This window comes from Ursus americanus, chromosome 9 (genome assembly GCF_024610735.1).
Source record: "Ursus americanus isolate L20-20 chromosome 9, mUrsAme1.1.p, whole genome shotgun sequence".
In the NCBI taxonomy this organism is placed as follows: Eukaryota; Metazoa; Chordata; class Mammalia; order Carnivora; family Ursidae; genus Ursus; species Ursus americanus.
In genome coordinates, this window is record NC_142135.1 from 43215008 (window position 1) to 43234810 (window position 19803).

General features: G+C 35.6%; 1 protein-coding gene across 1 annotated transcript in view; it reads left to right on the plus strand.

Moving 5' to 3' along the window:
- Window positions 1-15404, plus strand: part of PIP4P2 (phosphatidylinositol-4,5-bisphosphate 4-phosphatase 2) — a 50408-nt gene extending 35004 nt beyond the window's left edge. Inside the window, exons 5-7 of the mRNA XM_045805993.2 lie at window positions 1566-1618; window positions 13661-13751; window positions 14573-15404. Coding sequence (XP_045661949.1) covers window positions 1566-1618; window positions 13661-13751; window positions 14573-14716 — 288 coding nt within the window. The 3' untranslated portion in view covers window positions 14717-15404. The remainder of the gene's footprint in view (window positions 1-1565; window positions 1619-13660; window positions 13752-14572) is intronic.
- The last annotated feature ends 4399 nt before the right edge of the window (window positions 15405-19803 follow it).

Genomic DNA, 19803 nt, shown 5'->3' on the forward strand with positions numbered 1-19803 from the left:
ATCTTGAGACTCCATGTGCCTACTGTGTGACTGAGAGATCATTTCCAGCTTCACTAACTTTGAGTTTTCAAATAAAAATGAAGACAGAGAAGTCTAGGAAAACCCAGATTTATTATTTTTTTAAGTTAATAATTTTTAAAAATAAAAAAACCTGTTATGCATCAAATACTTTCTGAAAGTTATCTTCTATTGTGTGGAAAACATTTGGATATGTATAATTTATTGAAGCCCTACTTGGAAAGTTATGGAAAGAGACAGGAGTGATTTAGAATCCTAAACAAAAATTAATTTTAATAAAAGAAAAGTTGTTTTGTTGATAAAACTGAAGCACTTAAAGGAATTATCCTAAAACCATAAAGGAAATAGACCCTTTGCAAGAAGGAATATAGAAAAGCAAGCAAAATGGAAGACGAAAAAGGGACTTTTAAATATACATTTTGTGGGGGCGCCTGGGTGGCTCAGTCGTTGGGCGTCTGCCTTCGGCTCAGGGCGTGATCCCAGCATTCTGGGATCGAGCCCCACATCGGGCTCCTCCGCTGGGAACCTGCTTCTTCCTCTCCCACTCCCCTGCTGTGTTCCCTCCCTCGCTGGCTGTCTCTCTCTCTGTCAAATAAATAAATAAAATCTTAAAAAAATAAATAAATATACATTTTGTGGTTAAGATTTACTTTAAATTTATATTGCACATTCTTTCAAAGACTTTAACCCACTACCCATAAACCATTTCAAATATCTCAATAACAAGGAAAATAGCTCATTCTATTATCTACATTCACACGGAAGAGAATTTGCACGGTAGAAGGAGTATTTTTTTGTTACATAGAATAAGCAAGGACAGAACAGAGAGAGCTGGCTGGCTTGAATTCTCTCTGTATCTTATTTGTTTAGTTTATTTACTTTGTGAGTTTCCTACGTAATTAGATTATAAATAGTTGTATTTTAGTAATGAATTGAAATATCCATATATTTAAAAGGCTCATCCTCAAGATTTTTTTACAAAGATTTTATTTATTTATTTGCGATAGAGAGTGCAAAAAGACAGAGCACGAGCAGTGGTAGAGGGTAGGGACAGAGGGAGAGGGAGAAGCTGACGCCCTACTGAGCAGGGTCCCCAGCTCGGGCTCCATCCCAGGTCCCTGGGATCATGACCTGAGCCGAAGGCAGGTGCTTAACTGACTGAACAACTCAGGCCCCCTTAGTCCTTAAGATTTAAAGGCAAAACATCTTTTGAAGGTCCATGAAATAGGTTTTTATTCCTTGGGAATGAACTGAGACCTAAAACTGAAAGAAATGACCCTAATTACAGCGTTATGTTCAGATTTCATTATAAAGCCAGCCTAGATTGCGTCAGAACCTTGAACAAGTCATGGGAACTGTTGCAGAGGAGAATCCCAAACTTTATTTTAAGGGAGGGGAAGAAGTGTTGAGGGGAAAAGGTCCTATAACCGTGAGAAGGGGGTAGCTTCTGCTGTGATCCCTGGTAACATTTGAACTAAAAGAAACATCTTATCAGATTGGATAGTTTTCAGTTGTTTTTCTTTTCAATCTTTTCTTTTTATTTACAGTGGATGGAACTGCGGTTCAACACTCTGGCAAAATGCCCACACTGCAAAAAAATGTAAGTTTCTCTACCATTGGAAGTGCTCCTGGGAGGTACTGGAGAATAATTTAAAGAGCAGAATTCTTACTTTGGCAGATTTTGATTTGAAGACATACTGTGGGGTGAATGCATGTTGAGTATGTTTATGCTTTCCAAAACTAAAAAAAAGGATATCTTTAAACTGATTAATGTATTCCATTTTGAAATGAAAATGATTGGGCTTGATTATCATTCTCCAAAGGGAAATCAATTTCTAAGAAGAAATGACTAAAATTACCGGTAACCTGGTGAGGATTTACAAATGTCCCAAGAAGTTATAATCTATTGCAAATAATCTAAAACTTATATTAAAAAAATGGGCTGTAATCTAGGAGAAACACTAAATGTTTGGAGGTTTATAATTAGATAGTTGTTAGCTTTTTTCATTTCCTGTCTAGTGAGATTATTCTCTGATAGCAAAGTTTATATAATTATTTACCTATCTAACTATTCAGTATATTTTTCTCTATTCCTAAATAGTGTACCTAAGGAAATTAACAAAAGTCGATTGTATGCTAAGCACAGTGATGGTTACTTTCTATACAGAGATCTATTAGCTGTAATCCTTCCAGCAATCCTGGAATGCAGGAATTATGATCTTCATTTTACAGATGAGGAACTGTTAGAGACGTTAAGGATTTTTGCTTACGTGATTTGCTTGGGTAATTGTTTTGGAACAGTGGCAACATTTTGCCAATTATAAAGAAGCATTGAATGTCTAGATAGTCTATAATTGGTTAAAATATTACAAGACAGTGTATTAATGTTAAGAAGAATTTATATCAGTTACTTAAGGAACAACTTGAATAGAAATACACATGGAATAAGTCTGCTTAAAATCATTCCTAAGGAACGTTTATGGAATTGGAATCACATGCTAAACATGGGAGGACTCAGGGCATCCGTTACTTACTTGAGTAAAGATACTGTTATCACATGAACACTCATGGCTTGTATCTGCATTTGTTTTCCCTTTGAATGTTCTTCTTCATAACAAAATGATGAGTCATCTATTAAGATTCTAAGGAATCTTATTTATTTTTTTTTAGTTTTCTTAATAGATTTATTTATTTATTTGAGAGAGTGAGAGAGAGCGAGAGAGCGCAGGGGGAGGGGCAGTGGGAGGGGAAGGGAGAATCCTAAGCAGACTTTGCACTGAGCACAGAGCCCGAAGTAGGGCTTGATCCCATGACCCTGAGATCATGAGCTGAAACCAAGAGTCAGATGCTTAATGCCAGCCAGCTGCTCCAGGAATTTTATTTCTTTAAACACAAGTATAAAATATCCTAAAACTATGTTTAAATTATAGGGGTTACTAAAAATTATTATGAAACCATCACGAAACATGTGCAGGAAAGCTTCCCCCAGTGGCTTCAGAGACCAAAAAGCATTTTGTCATATCACTGTTTCTCCCTGGGGCCACTGTAGCTGAAGGTGAGGTTGTTCTTTCAGTTGGTTGGGCAGCTTGTGGCCTCTGCAAGACAGGAGTTGTAGTCCTAGCATTCTGAAGGAGGACTTGGACTATATTGTAATAGACCTAAGACTGGTAAAGATGGCGGTTTAATCTATGACAATTATTATGGGCTATCATTTCTCTGTATCCCTGACATACTCCTTTGTGGATCATCTCCTGACATTTTTAATAATAGTGGACTCTTACTCTCTTTTATTTTGCTGTTTAGTGCTTTCTTTTATAAATATCCATGGATTGAATAAATAGTCCTGTGCTGGGTACGGGGTGCTTGAAATGAAAGATGTAACCTTGCCTTCAGGGAACTTGTTCTTGTGGGCGTAGGGAAGAGAATAATCAATATAATGAAGTTTTAAGTCTTTTGAAAGAGGTACACTTTGCATTTTCTGCTTTCAAGAGCCCCTAATCCAGATTGGAGGGAAAGGGAACTTGAGAGGCTTCTGGTTGGGGGGTGGTATATGATGTAACTTATTAAAAATGAGTGGGGATTATGTGAGAAAGCGTGCAGGATGGTTCCTTGCAGAAGGAGCTACCTGTGCGAAGGTGCAGGAGTCACAGTGTAGATGTGGTGGTACGGCAGCGGAATAGATAGGATTGGATGGGGGGGTATGAGAGAGATTGGGGTAAAGGACGACTTTATATCTGAGAGGCTATAGAATTATTCACTAAGATAGCACATAGAAGAACTATGGCAGACAGATGCTAAATTCAATTTGAACATATTAGATATAAAGAGACTCTAAGTTTGTTAGATCGGCTAAGTCTTATTCCTTGAAATTCATATCCATCCACTTTTCAAACCACCAGTCTTGGATCAGTATGGCCACTGCTTCTCCCTTCCTTTACCAAGATAACTGACATTTGAAAAAAATTCTGTAGTGGTTATCTCTTCACAAATGTATATCTTTACACAGTGAAACCCTTGCTGGATTCTCCATTTTGAAGTGTCCCTGATGAACTCCCTCTCCGTTCTCCCAAGCAGTTATCTCCAGATATTTACTGTTTCTCTTAAACTCCCACCCCCCTACACTACTCACTCAACCTCAGCAGATGAGTTGCCTTCTGTCTCCCGATATGATTGAGCCTGTCTGTGAACTCCTTCGTCTTCACACTGCCTGACTAATACACTATGTGTATCTATGTATACTTCATTTTCTCTTCTCAGAGGGAAGCAGGTGTCTCCCTTTCAGTGCTTATCCCTTCGTTTGATCATGGCACCCATGCCATCTGGAGTGAAGTGCAATTAGCCCTCATCCCCACTAGGTCACTGAATTTGCTTTGACAAAATTCACATCCCAATTGCAAATTCTAGTAGATCTGATCAGTCCTCATCCTGCTTATTTTCTCTAAGTATTTGGTTCTGTTGATCATCCTGGTTTTTCCTTAAAATTTGTTCTTTTCTTGGTTTCCAGGTGCCACTTTCTCCTGCTTTCTTCCCACTTCTGAGAACATTCCTTTACTATTTCCTCTGTTGACTTCACTTTCTCTTTCAAGTAGTTAAATATTGCTATTCTCCAGAATTGCAACTTGACCACACTAGATCTTGGTTTTCTCATAGTTTCCTCTGTCCTATATGCCATTAAATCTTAACCAAAGTGCAACTAAATCACCCCAAATCTGTCTTTGGAGCTTCAGATATAAATAGGCAATCTGTATCCACTGTTTTCCCTATAGTTATTTCAACCTGGGTGTCTACAGGCATGTCAAACGCAGATATCCAACTTGCTTACACTCTGCAAACTAAGCTTCCTTGTGTGGTGGTGAATATATTATACTAATGAATGTTCTTCCATCTGCCTAGCTGACCAAACCAGAAATCTAAATGTATCTTTATTCCCCATATCCAAATGGAAACAAGTCCTATCAGTTCTGTCTCTTGACATTTCAATTCCGTTCTCTTATTCTCACTATTCCTACTTTAGTTCATACAGTTAGGATCCCTCTCCAGGACTATTGTAATAGCTTTCTAATTTATCTCTTGGCCTTCAGCCTTGCTGTTCTCTTTTCCATTTATTAGAGTAATGGCCCTGGACGCAAATACGATTTTAAACTCTCTGGCTCCAAATCTTTTAGTAGTTCCAAAATTCATGGTCATGGTGTACAGTTGTGTAGGTTGAATACTGCACAATGAGGTGATATTTTCATTGTTATTCTAGGTTTGTCTATATATGTGGCATGTAAAGTATCTGGAGGAAGGACATATTCTACTTATTGACATAAATACACCATATGGACTATTACAGGCCCATTGCCTAAAGTCTGAAATCAAACTCCAAACTTCTTAGCGAGGTATATACAACTTTCCAGGCTTAGGTAGTTGTCTAATCTCCTTCAAGGTATGGAAGTACCTTGATAGGTAATAAAGTGATATCTTTATTATGTTTTCTTCCACCTTTACACACAACTCACTATGTACCTTCCTCAACAAATTCTACTTCCATAAATACACAATACAGTTTCTTGGTTCGGTCCCTAAATCTCATCCTTCTAGGCCTGGGATGACGTGGCTAGTCCCTTTCTCATTCTTGTATACCTGGAAAACTTAACTTCACAAATTAGCTCATACAGCCCTTGCTTCTACTACTCACCTGCAGAAACCTTCTCTGAAAGAAAGGTTATTCTGTTGCTTGTTTCTTGAACAAAATTCTTATGTTTTTCATACCTGAACAATGTCACTGTTATCTGCTAAGATGACTTACTTACTTTCTCATCTATTCACTTCTTATCCTGTCCTTAAGCTGCATCTAATAAAACCTTCCCTAGCTACCTCATCTGAAAATTGTGCTATAAATAATATTGCTTGGCACCATCTTCATTTTCCAAATGTCCTTTATAATGCCCGTGGTCATGGGGGGGTATTGTGAAGGGAAAAGTTAATAATTTGACACGTGAATAGTTAGATGTTTGGGAAGTATTGCACGATCTTTTCCTCTTGGGAGATTTACTGTCCATATTTTGTATATTAGAGGCTCTTGACTTTTACACCCAGTAATATGAAAGACTAGTTAACTATAACAAACATCCTTTTAAATGCATAGTTCAGTTCGTATGAAAGTTAAGAAAAAACCCAGGGACCAGAAATAAAGAGGAAAGGACAATAATGGCTGTGATTTCAGATATCCTGAGAGTATTTGCCAGTACTGGCGATCAGGCCCTTGGGTTTCAATGTTCAGATGAAAAATGAGAGGAAGGCCTTAGCCTTGCAGAAGGTGGAGAGCTGGAATACCGTCCCCTCACTCCCAGAAAAAGTCCTTAAGGCTGTTCACGAAAAGAGTGGGTGGAAAAAAAATTAACCGGAAAAGGAATATTATGAGGTAGAGATTTTGTAAGAACAGTGAGTTTGAGCCTTATATTTTACCTCATTTATATGGTCTAGGAAAAGCTAGTCTCTGAAACCAATTTAAAGTGGTTTAGGCTTTATATCATTCTAGGGAGCCTGGGAATAGCAAATGAAAATTCTCTGCGGGTGAAGCCACCCCTAAACCATTCTTAAGGATTTCTTGTATTAAGAACTGCCAAAATAAATTCTCAACAAGAATTACCAACCACGTGAGGAAACAAGGTACTATAAGCAGAATCAGCATCAGAAAGAAACAGTATGATTAGATTCCCAAGGACTTACGATATAATTATTAGATATAGAATGTGTTCGTAGCCATGTATGAAATGTTTTAAAAAATAGAAATGAGAAAACAGATAAAACTATGAGAGACTTTTGACTCTGAGAAACAAACCGAGGGTTGTGGAAGGGGAGTTCGGTAGGAGGATGGAGCAACTGGGTGATGGGCATTAAAGAGGGGTCATGATGTGATGAGAACTGGGTGTTACGCACTGATGAATTACTGAACACTACATCTGAAACTAGTGATGTCCTATATGTTGGCTAATTGAATTTAAATTTTAAAAACATGACCAAGCACACACAAGAACCTGTACACAAATATTCATAGCAACTTTATTCTTAATAGATCCAAATTGGAAACAGTCCAGATGCCCTTGCATGGGAGAATGGTTAAACAAACTGGTACTTGCATACCTTGAAATACTACTCAGCAATGAAAGGAATGAGCTATTGACATATGCACCAGCTTGGATGAATGTATGCTGAGTGAAACAACAACAGTCCCATGAGGTTGCCTACATTAGGATTCCATTTATGTAACATGTTGAAATGGCGAAATTTTAGAAATGGGAAAACAGATTAGTGACGAGGTGGTGGGTGTAGAGGGTAGGCAGGTGGGAGGTACATAGGTGTGGTTATAGAAGCATCTTTGTAGTGTTGCAACTGCTCTGTATCTTGACTGTGCTGATGGATACTTAGACCTACACATGTGATAAGATTGTGTAGAATTAAATATACACATACACAAATGAGGATAAGTAAAGCAGGAAACCTGACTATTAGTGGATTGTATCAGTGCCAATATCCTGGTTATAATACTATACTGTAGTTTGCCAGATTTTGTTACTATTGGAGAAATTGCATAAAAAAATAAGAGATTTCTCTGTATTATTTCATAAACCGCTTATGAATCTATAATTGTCTCAAAATAAAGCATTTAGTTAACAAAAACAACAACCAGGTAGATTTTAAAAGAAACAATAAAACTTACAGAAATTACAATGCAATGGACAGGTAAAGCAGCAGATGAAGCTGAAAACTGAAGTTGTGGATTAGAAGAGAGGTAAGTAAATTCCCCAGAATCCATCAGGGACACACAGGTGAGAGTAATGTTAAGACAAATACGTATGTGAGCTTCTGAAATATATCTGATCTAGAAGACAAAAACAAGAATGAGATGGGGCATTTTGAAGAGTTAATCCCTAAGGATTTTCAGATCTATGAAAGATACGAACACTTAGATTTGAAAAGAACCGTGAAATCCATGCAAAATAAGCAAATGCATTATAGTGAAATTGCGGAAAACTGAAGATAAATAGAAGATACTAAAAGCAGAGTGAGAAAGACAGATTTTTTCCTAAAGATTTATTTTTTTAAGTAATTCCTGCATGCAATGTGCAGCTCAAACTCAAGGCCCCGAGATCAAGAGTCGCGTGCTCCACCAATGGAGCCAAACAGGCACCCCCAAGACAGAGTTTTACTATAAAAAAGGATAACAGTTCTGTCAGCAAACATCTCAGTACCAACAATGGAACCCAAAAAATAAATTTAAAAATACTTAAAAGTATTAAGAGAAATTGTCAGACTTGTATTAGAGAACAATCTAAGCCATAATAGAATAATGAAGGCAAAATAAAGGTATTTTCAAATGCAGACCAATGAACCACAAACAACAACAGCAACAAATCCTGAACATTTACCATCTTGATACCCTCACCAAAGAAACTACTAAAAGATGAACGTAGGGAAAAATGGAAAAATATCCCAGAAGAAATTTCTACAAGGCAAGTAGAAAAGGTAAACCAAGATATTATAGACAGTCATCAGGAACATGGTATAAAATAGCAAAAACGAAGGTAATGATAATATTAATGCTAATGAATTTGGAGAAATAAAAATACAACAGAATTGAAATATTGGAGAACAAGAACATATAAGACGGGAGGAGAGTATTTGAAGTTAATAACTTCTAAGATTCCTATTTTTACTGGGAGGGTAGATTTACTAAATGAGTTTAGTTTTTAAATGTTTAAATTTTACACGTGACTGCTAAATTAGTAAAAGTAAATTGTAAAACTTTCAAAATAGTAGGTGGGAAGTGAAGTAGAATCATAGTCAATCCACAAGAAGTCCAGAAGAGGGTGGAAAATCATAGAAAATACAGAAACCACAGAAAGCCAAAATAAGAGAACAGAAATAATCCATATATATATATCAGCCGTCAGAATAAATGTAAATTAGACTGAACCTGTCAGCAAGGCTTGCCAGAAATTATCAGACTAGACTGAAGTCCATCTGTGTGTAATTCAAAGAAGAAACCATGAAATAAGAGAGCATAGGATGAAAGTAAAAAGGGAAAAAAAGATCAAATCACAAAACCTTCACCAAAGGAAAGATACACCATGCAAACACTAACTGACATAAAAATAATAATGTTAGTATTAGTTAAAAGAGCAGATTGCTCTTCTCTTCCTTTTACCAGAACAACTTCCAGACTCAGACTGGCCACCCAGGTAACCACATTTTCTAGCCTCTCTTGAAGTAGGTTGCAGCCATGTGTTTAAGGCAGGACTTTTCTTAATTTTCTCTCCCCTCTTCCATTCTGCAGCAGGAGACTTGTCACCCGTGTTGTCTGGCAATAGCAGTTAATCACAGTATAGAGCAGTCTACCAACCCCAAGCTGTACCTTTGAATTCTTTTTTTTTTTAAGATTTTATTTATTTATTCGACAGAGATAGAGACAGCCAGCGAGAGAGGGAACACAAGCAGGGGGAGTGGGAGAGGAAGAAGCAGGCTCATAGCGGAGGAGCCTGATGTGGGGCTCGATCCCATAACGCCAGGATCACGCCCTGAGCTGAAGGCAGACGCTTAACCGCTGTGCCACCCAGGAGCCCCACCTTTGAATTCTTATATGCAGGAGAAATAAACTTTTTAAGCTACTGTATTCTGGAAGTCTCCATTATAGCATTTTAGCAGGTACCTTAAGTATCTCATATGCTTTAGGGTAAAAAGTCACTTCATCAAAAACATAAAATCTGGGAGTGCCCTGTTGGCTCAGTCGCTAGTGCATGTGACCTCAGGGTCGTGAGTTCAAGGCCTACACTGGACAAGGAGCTTTCTTTAAATAAATTTAATTAATTAAAAGAAAAAAGGAAAAAAATTGCACAAATTCTGGATTTGTGTGCACTACATAATATGACTTCAAAATAAGTTAAAATAAAAATTGATAATTATAAGGGCTGTGCTCTTTTATACCAAGACATAAATATGAAAAGGTAAATTCTAATACTTTTAGAAGATTAAAAAAATTTTTTTTATGACAGGTAGGAAAGAATTTCCTACACAAGGCAGAAGCAAGCACAAACCTGAAAGGAAAATATTGATAACTTTTACCATATTAGAATTACCTTACATTACATTGATTTCATGAATAAAAACTCAGTATCAGAAGATGTTATTTAAAATGGTTTTTAAAAACCACAGGCCAGAATCCTCAGTGACAGTAGCATCTTTGTGCCAAATCAGAGCTGAAACTACCATCACGGGTTTCACGCCACTAACTGCAAGATCCCTAGTGGGTGTAGTTAAAAAAAATTTAATAACCAAGAATTTGCTCAGTTATTGGCACACTGTGAACCACGGCTTTGAGGTTATCTATCGGTTCACTTAAATGTGTGTCATATGCATGAGCTTTGTAAAGGGTCCGGAGCAGAATACCACCTTTAGGCTGTTAATAGCGCCCCCTGCTGGACAGACATCCACCTGCATGGCCCCCTCAGCAGTGGCTGGACAGAGTTCTTACTCAAGATGGGTTCACCTCACAATCCTATTTCTTAAACGGCTTCAGGCTTCTGCTTCTTGAAAACTATTGAGCCTAGGATATATTTGAAGGATGGATGAGCCAGACGTGATCGAGAGCTGACCAACGAGCTGTGACCAACTGTAGGATTAAAAAAACAACAACAACCTTGGTAATATTGTTGATATCAGGAACCTGTCTACTTTACATTGTTACATTCTACTGTAAAATCAGCTAAGCCGCATGCTGTCAGCAGGACTTCGTGTATAGGTAAAGAAGGGATGGCCAAGCCAGGGACAAATTATCTATTTAAAAATGGTCCTAAGAGATGCTTCTGTGTTTGGCACTTTAAGGTCGCTGTTCGGCAGAAGTTTAGCATTAATAGTCTCTCTGAGGTGTGCTTTTATCAGGTTTAGAACCTATGTTGAGTCGTCTTTTCATGGGTTTTCATAATATTTTAAAAGTATGTGTTTAGTAATGGTTTTTGTTTGTTTAAGTAAAAGTTAACCTTGATTAAAAAAACAAACCCACAGACTAAAAGAAGATATAAACAGAATAGATAGCTTCCTGGAATAGTATGCAGTTTATGTAAATATCAGTTGTGAGTCAGTAAGCTAAAGACAGCCCAAAACAAAGGATAATAATATGAACTAGCAATTAATAGAGAAAAGAAAACAGTAGTCAACTAGCATTTGAAAAGATGTTCAGTCTTGCTAGAAATCACCTTAAAACCACAGCAAAATATCATTCACACCTATGAAATTGTCAAGCATGAAAATGATACCAAGTTGATGTGGGTAGAATACTGGAAGCTCTCATATAAAGGTGGTGGGGATATAAATTTAGCATTTATTAAAATTGAAGATGCAAAAGATATGAATATAGTTGAAAATAGTAAGGTGAAGATATAAAGATGGTGGGGTATAAATTTAGCATATATTGAAGTTGAAGATATGTCTACAGTACAACCCAGCTATTCTGTTCCTAGGAATATATTTGAGAAATTCCTGCGTATGTACATAGGAAACATAAAGGAGTGTTCAAAGCAATTTTGTTATAATAGCCAAAAATTAAGGGGGAAAACCCCTTGACTGTCCATTAACAGGGAGAATGAGTAAGCTGGTGCTTTCATATATCAGAAGAGAGTTGTGGAAATGAACGCATTAGATCTCCACATAGGAGTGTGGGAGAGTCTCATGTAGAGAATTAAGCAAAGTGAAAAAGGGCAAGTCCCAGAAGCGTAGTTTCGCACATACACAGAGAGGTTTAACACCCACAAACCAGTACTACATATCACATACAGACACATACACAGAGAGGTTTAACACCCACAAACCAGTACTACATATAACATACAGACACCAAGAGAGTCTTAAGTCTATGCAGCAGGTGCTTTGCTCATTACTTGATCTCTGTGATAATGTGGCACTTGAGTTGTACAGTAGCAGTAGGTTATTTCTTTTCTGGGAAGACTTCCCAGAGGTAGTGATTGTGCAAGCTGGATGATGAAAAATGAGCATGGGTTTTCTAAGGAGAATTCATGCCCTGAAATTAATGTACTAAAGTGGGTTCTTTGGCTCACAGAAAAGCTGCTCCAATATTCACTTAGGGCCTTTTGATTTATTTAATACATAATTCTAATAAACTATGTTGGCTTGTAATCCATGGCAGATTAGACCGCCAGACGCTGATACACAAGTAAATGAGAGACGACAGCCAGCTGTGAGGTGTAAAGGCAGGGAAAACCACCAAATGCCTGCAGAAGAATTAAAACTAAAAGGAGTCTAAGGCTGACTATAAAGGCAGTGAATCTTGTATGTCCTGGTAACTCCACATAGCAAGCTGTACACTATGTTGATGATGACCCCAGGTTACCCAGATGTTTATGTTTCAGTTCGAGAATTCAGGAATACTTATGATATGTATTTGAAACATTATTCATCAATTTTTTGAAAAAGATTTGGAACTTAAAGGAAACCGTTTTTCTGTTATGCAAAATGAACCTCTTTGGAAGCGCATTTCTAAAGTATGCCTAGGCAGTAATGCATTTCTATATTCCGTTTATTCAGCATACATTCCTTGAGCAATTACTGTGTGCTAGCAGGATGTTGACCGTGGCCATACAAAGCAAATCAGATACTTCATTATCTCGTTCACTAATACAGTGCCCCCTATATGATGTGTTAATATCTTTCTGCTTTGGGAAAGAAGAAAGCGCTAATTTGGCTGTGTGATCTCTGCTATACTTGTACCATTTTGAAAATTACAAAAATTAAAAGTGTCAATAACTAAAAACTGTTGGATTTAAAACTTCAGTCGAGAAATGTGGTAACAGTGTATGCTTTTATGAATTTCCCGTAGGCTTCTTGCAGTATGTATTAACAGATTTTGAAAAGTTAATCTCTTTAATTTTGTAATCCTAATTATAAAAATTTATCCTGAGAAAACAAAGAAAACTAAGCAGAATGCTTTTAAATGATGTTTACCTGGCATTATTTATAGTAATAAAAACTCTAAGCATCCAGTAGTAGGGAATTGGCTAAATAATGTTATATTCATCCATCGGAATTCCAATTTTATAATATTTAATGACATAGAAAAGTGCTTATAGTATGTTGGTAAATTACCAAAAAGGAAAAAAAAAAAAACAGCTGGAGGAAAAGATGCCAAAATACTAAGCGACTATTTGTGGTAGTAGGATTATAGGTCATTTTCTTTTTCCTTTTTACTCTTTACTCTGTTTTCCAAATTTTCTACAGTAAACATATACTAACTGTTATAACTGCAAAAAATCAAGTGATATTTGTAAGATAGCACATATTTTCCATCCTAGAATACATTTTTTGAAATGTATTTTTATCTTGGAAGATCATTATTGACCACAGTGGTTCTTTTGTGGATACTGTCAATAACCAAGACTTGAACTTTGATTAAAGCCACTATAGTATAATTTACCATTTATAATTATATTAACTCATTAAAAATGGCATTTTTATGCATGTTCTTGTCTCTCAAATTGAAGAAATAAATGGAAGTACGTATGTCACTAGAACCGTAGAAAAGTATTCACAGAGAGGAAAGGGAGAAACTGCATGTAAATAACGCTCTCTGTTGCTCATGAATTTGCAGTTCCTCGGTGGGTAGTGCGCTTCCACGAAGACGGTGCTGTGCGTATATTACCATTGGAATGATATGTATTTTCATTGGAGTTGGATTAACTGTGAGTATTACTCTACTCATTGTTAGAATTCTTTCTTCTCTACTTTATCAGTAGTAAATGATGAGGCCTGGGACAACCTTCAGGGATCCCCAAAGAGCCTGCCCCCTTTTGGCATCCCTGGCCCAGAAGCTTCTGAAGGACTGTGGGCAATCTGAAGCCCAATCCATAGACCCGTTTTTAAGGGAGCTTGACCATCCTGTGAAATGGTGTTTTGGGACTCCTCTGAGGTCCTTGACATCCATTTAACAAAAGCCCATCGTTTTTATTTGGTGCCATAGCAAAGCAAAAGTAATACTCAATCAGCTATGGAGGTCTGAAAAACCATTCTCTTTATTCAAGTTAAGCATGGATTTATTATCATTATGGGGATGGCTTATTTTTAGAGGAGTCTGAAGCTAACTAGTTGGTGCGGGGGATTATTCTCTCCCAGGAGGAGGAGGAGTTACTGATCTTTTTTGCTACCATTTACTTCCCATTCTCCTTTGTCCCACCTGGTCTCATATTATTAGAAACACTCCTTTTGTATCATACAACACTAAGGAGTTTAGATTACAAATTTAATTACTTATAGAAATAACATGTTCAAGTGGGCTTTTCTGTTTATTTCGTAAGATTTATAGTTAATATAACTAGCAGTATTGTCCTACTAACTTTTACCCTGTCAGTGATAGTCAACAAATTCATCAACTCATATTTCATAGGAATATGATGACCTCAGGGCTATTTTTTATAAAAATCACATGTAAGCCAACACAAGCTCCTTAAGCAAATATTTGCTTAAAGTTTTTAACCTTTTGTTATTATATTGCTTTTTATTTTAGGTTGGCACCCAAGATTTTGCGAGGCGATTTCGTGCAACCTATGTTTCTTGGGCAATTGCTTATCTCTTAGGGTTGATCTGCCTTATCCGAGCTTGTTACTGGGGAGCCATAAGAGTGAGTTACCCAGAACACAGTTTTGCATAAGCTTATAGTTCAGTGATGCAGGTGAGAGTATCTAGCAGTTCTTGATAAGCTACTCTGGACATCTTTGAATCATTCATCCGAATGGATTTCATTCTGGTTTCTGTATAAAGTTTCAAGACGTTGGGAGTATTTTATGAACAAATGCTCATTGCACTACATTATATGCAAATAGTTTGTTCTGCTGCTAGGTTTTCAAGCTCTGAATAATAAACTGTGTCTTCATGTTCTTTTACATCTTTTAAAGATATTTTTGGATTTGTCACCAAACATTACATATAACATCACCCTTCCATCATTTTTAAATCAGTTATTCCATTACTTGCTGATCTGTGAGTATTCCCAAGGAGTGTTTATAAATGTTTCTACAATAGCTTCACATTTATACTCACATTTTAATTAAACAGTATCAAAATTGCTTGCTTTAAAATCTAAGCAATATGCATTTTGCTTGAACTGCTTACTGTAACTTTAACCTAAGATCATAGTGACCTTATTCAGGAAAAAAAATTGAGTGTACCTTCAAAGACTTGACATTCTTGTCAGATAAAAACCATTTCTAGATACTGTATGCTTGTTTTTTGTTGTTTGTAGAAAGATACAATATTTTGGTAGTAATTTAAAATACAAGAATGAAAATATTTATTTGTCCACAGTTGGAGATAATGTTGGATAAATGTTTTTTCTCAAAGATCACAGGACTTTTGTCTTTCATTTTTGTCTGTTTTATTTACTAATTATAAAAGTTCTGGTCTAGATTTATGACATTTAATGTTAATCAGCTGTACGTATTTCTTTATAGACCTTGGAGGAAGTATTTCACATAACATGTTTTATAATACTTAACCATTTAAACAAAGATATATTTACACTGGGTTGCCCCCTTTTTCATTAGATCATGGCAAATTTTTCTTATTGGGCTAATTATGGACTACTTATATGAGGAGAGAGCCTATGACGTTTTACACTGGCTAAAACGTTGAGATTAGAAGTAGTTACTCTTATCATTCTTCTCAAATACAGCTGGTCTGATGGTTACCCAATTTATTCAAGAATGTAGATCAAAGACAAAAAGCATCATAGTTTTCTAAGAATTCACTTGGATTTAAGGAATCAGCTCTCGCACTGCCCATCTTTGCAGTTTTGAAAAAGAAATTGCTTAATTGAGAAATAATGTTCTAAAGCCTTTACTGTAGTAGAATTAAGATAAAGAGATAATATGAGTAAATTAATTGGCTATTTCAGAGATAAGAATAATAATTTAAAGTATTTATGTTCCTGAGTAGTATAAAAATGTACTCATCAGAGAATTTGGAGCAAAATACGTGTAAACTTCAAAGAGTAAATGATAAATGTCTAAATGCAGTAGCTCAGGATTATATGTACCTTTGAAAATACACTAATAAAGATTATTGTTCAAAAACTACCTTGTTATATTCCATTTTTTAAAAATAAGATGGTGTTTCCAAAATTGCCTTGAGTTATTGTTCTAGAGTTTTCGTGTTTAAGAGCATATATAATGTTTCTTTATATAATATTCACTTATGTTTTTCCTAGTATTTTCATGGTTTCATTTTAAAAGTATAGATTTTTAATCTATTTGTAATACTTTTGATATAAGGTATGAAATAAGAATCTAATTTATTTCTTTCCTTTATGGTTAGCTAGTTGTAACAGCGTTGTTTATTGAATAATCCATTCCTTTCCTGCTAATTTGAAATCCCACATTAAATTATATGCTGCGTGATCATTTCCCTTTGGGACTATAGTTCCATGATAGCAGGAACTTTGGTGGTCTTGCTCACTGCTTTATCTGCAGCGTTTTGAACAGTGCCTATTTATGTTCAATAGATATTTGTTGCATGAATGAATAGATGATTAAATGAATTGGTATGTTAATTCTTATCCCTTGGGTTTGGCCTTTATATTTTGTTATAGAATGTATAGGTGACTATTCATATAATCTTGTGTTAAGGAAAAACTTTCTAAGTAAAACCCCAAAGGAGAAATCATACAAAAGGATTGATAGATTGTATGATAAAAGGGGGAAAAAAAACTTCTGTGTGAACAAATCATAAGCAAAGCCAAAAGATAAACTGTATTTCTAAAATAATAGAAAGAGTTAATCTTTTTAATATGGGAAGGAACTAAAGGCATGAAAAAGCGATTCATGAAAGAAGAAATAAAATAAATAAAAACATGAACTCCTTTTCAAGTTACTAATAATCAAAGAATTTAAGTTAAAACAGAGATACTATTTTTTACCCAGTGTATTAACAAAGAATGAAAAAGAGTGATTAATCCCTGTAATACTGAAGATATGAGAAAGCACACACACAAACACAGTCTTTGACATAGTAATTCTGTTCTAGGAATTTATCCTAAAGGTATTCTGGATAAAAGAACAAATGTATTTGTACAATGATGTTTATCACATTTTTGTTTATAATAGGGATTAAAAGTAAGAAGTCCAAAAATTCAGCAATAAGGGATAGGTGAAATAAATTATGGTACACTCATCATATGAAATAATAGGTAGTCCTTAACCAGATGATAAGATTTCTCATCTAATTGAATTGCCAATGGTTCACAAAATATTGTGTGACAAAATTATATTACAGATCAAAACTGTGCAGTATAATCCACTTTTTGAAGAAAATGATGTGTATGTGTTAAAAAAACTAAGGAAGATTGAACACTAAAATATTAAGAGGGGTTATCTCTGGGTGATAAAAGATAATAACTTTTCAAAAATTTCTGTACTAGATTAACAGTTGGAAGGTTTAAGTTTTGCTCTTGGTGAATAGATAAGAATGTTATGTGATGATTGCTTCAATATTTGTTACATTCTCATTTAGATTCTTGAAGAGTTTTAAAATAAATTTATTAAAATCCAAGCCATACACAACTAATGAATCATCGAGCCTTACATCGGAAACCGGGGATATACTGTATGGTGACTAACATAATATAATAAAAAATCATTTAAAAAAATAATAAATAAATAAAAATAAATAAGTAAAATCCAAGCCATGCATTTCATATCAAACCAGAAGTTTTAGAGTTAATATATCATATATTTAAGCTTAGTCCTATATGAATTAACATAAATTTTTAATAAATTAAATCCAAATTTATGAGACTTTATACCCAGTTTTATTTAAAGTAGAGCCTTCCTTCCAGTGCCTGGTACAGATATGAAACCCAGAAAGTGCTGGGAAAATGTTATTTGGAAGAATATACTAACCAGAAAAGGAAGGATTTTTTTTGTCCCTGCTGTACAAAGTAATAAAAACTGGTCTAGTTCTTCTTAGAGAAGAGGGAAAAAAATGGAACCCATGCTCAGTTATTCTGGAGCAAGTCATTTGTGAGAGACACTACATGTGTCATTTGGAAGATCCAATACCGTGTGTCAGGCACAGCGCAGCCACAGGAAGCCTAGAAAGCACATATTCTTTTTTAAAAAATTAATTAATTGAGACAGGACAAGGGAGAGGGAGAAGCAGACTCCCCTCTGAGCAAGGAGCCACATACGGGACTTGATCCCAGGACCCTGGGGTCATGACATGAGCTGAAGTCAGATGTTTAACTGACTGAGCCACCCAGGCCCCCTAGAAAGCACATATTCTTGTTTCTATTTTACTAGAAGAGATTGAAGTGTCACTCTCCTGGTTCCAAAAAATTGGGTTTTAAGTAGTACAGGCATCTGCATTCAAAACAAGCGCTCCCGGATGATTTGCTGGAGGTTTTCCTGAATCGACACTCTTGGGAAACACCGCACTGTACTGTGCACATACACATTTGCGTCCACTTTCACTGGCATTCACATTTTCTTATATAGATGAAGCTTCGTATTTGAGTAAATAATGCCATTTCCTTTGCTCAGGTTTTGTTTTTAGTTTTGATCTAACTTTACTTGTGCTTGAATGTTACGAAATTACAGCCATTCCCATGTGCACTATCTCTATCTCACGAATTGCTATAAAATCTAAATTTGCACTTATTTCATGTGTGTTGGTGCACATGTACACACACACACACACACACACACACATAATAAGTACTAAAAAAAAAAACCCTAGTGTTTATTGATCCGCCTTACATATATGTTAATATTTAATCTCTATGTCATAGTTAGGACTCTACCATTGAAGAAGCTCAGAGAGGCTAAATAATTAAAGGTCGTTCAGCTTATATGTGATGGAGCCAATTGGAATCAAACAATCTGCCTTCAAAATTTATTTGCTTTCCACGACAGCATGAGATTTTATTGTACTTTGCTTTGTACAGAAAAACTTTTGAATTTTGTGCCCCCTGCTGTTCATTGTCTGTAACTCATTTGTGGAAAGAAAATTGAAAAATGTTTGCCCTCAGTATTCATTTCACAAAGAGAATACTTCTTTTTAAATATTTTTATGAATTTGATATTATATCCAATAGCTTTATTTTAGAGCATTTTATGTAACAAAATATTACATGTATTTATTTTGTTTTTTATAGTTAACAAAATCATAAGACTGGCTAGGAATATTACATATAAAGTATGAGGAAATAGATGTACAATGAATTTTAATGTAAATTCCTTTTCTTGTGATAGCAATATTAAAATGATTGGTAAATAGCATGAAGTGTTAAAAGGGATCTGTAAAGGTTTTTCATTTTTTAAATAATTTTTTACGTGCTCAGTTACAAATATAAATACCGAGATTCTTTATGTTTAGATAAACATACATATATTTGACTTGAGGCAGAATACTAAGTGAAAAACAGAAAAATTAAAAGCCTGTATTCTTTTGGGACTGGCCCAAAGACTAAGGTATCAGATAAAGGCTACAGGTGTAAAAAGTATGGTTTGTAATTCGACAGGTGAGAATCTTTGATCTACCACACAGATAGTCTTTTCAGTTTTGTCAGTGTAACTAAGCTCATCTAAGGTAACTTGTTAAATAGGAAGTGATCCCACACGTTCTACTCAACAATTTTTTTAAGTTTACCTTGCATGGCTTATGCATGTGCATAGGCACTAATGGTTGGTTGTAGAGCTACTGAAAGTTCCTAGTGTTCAAGTCCATTTTTCTGAACAATCTTGC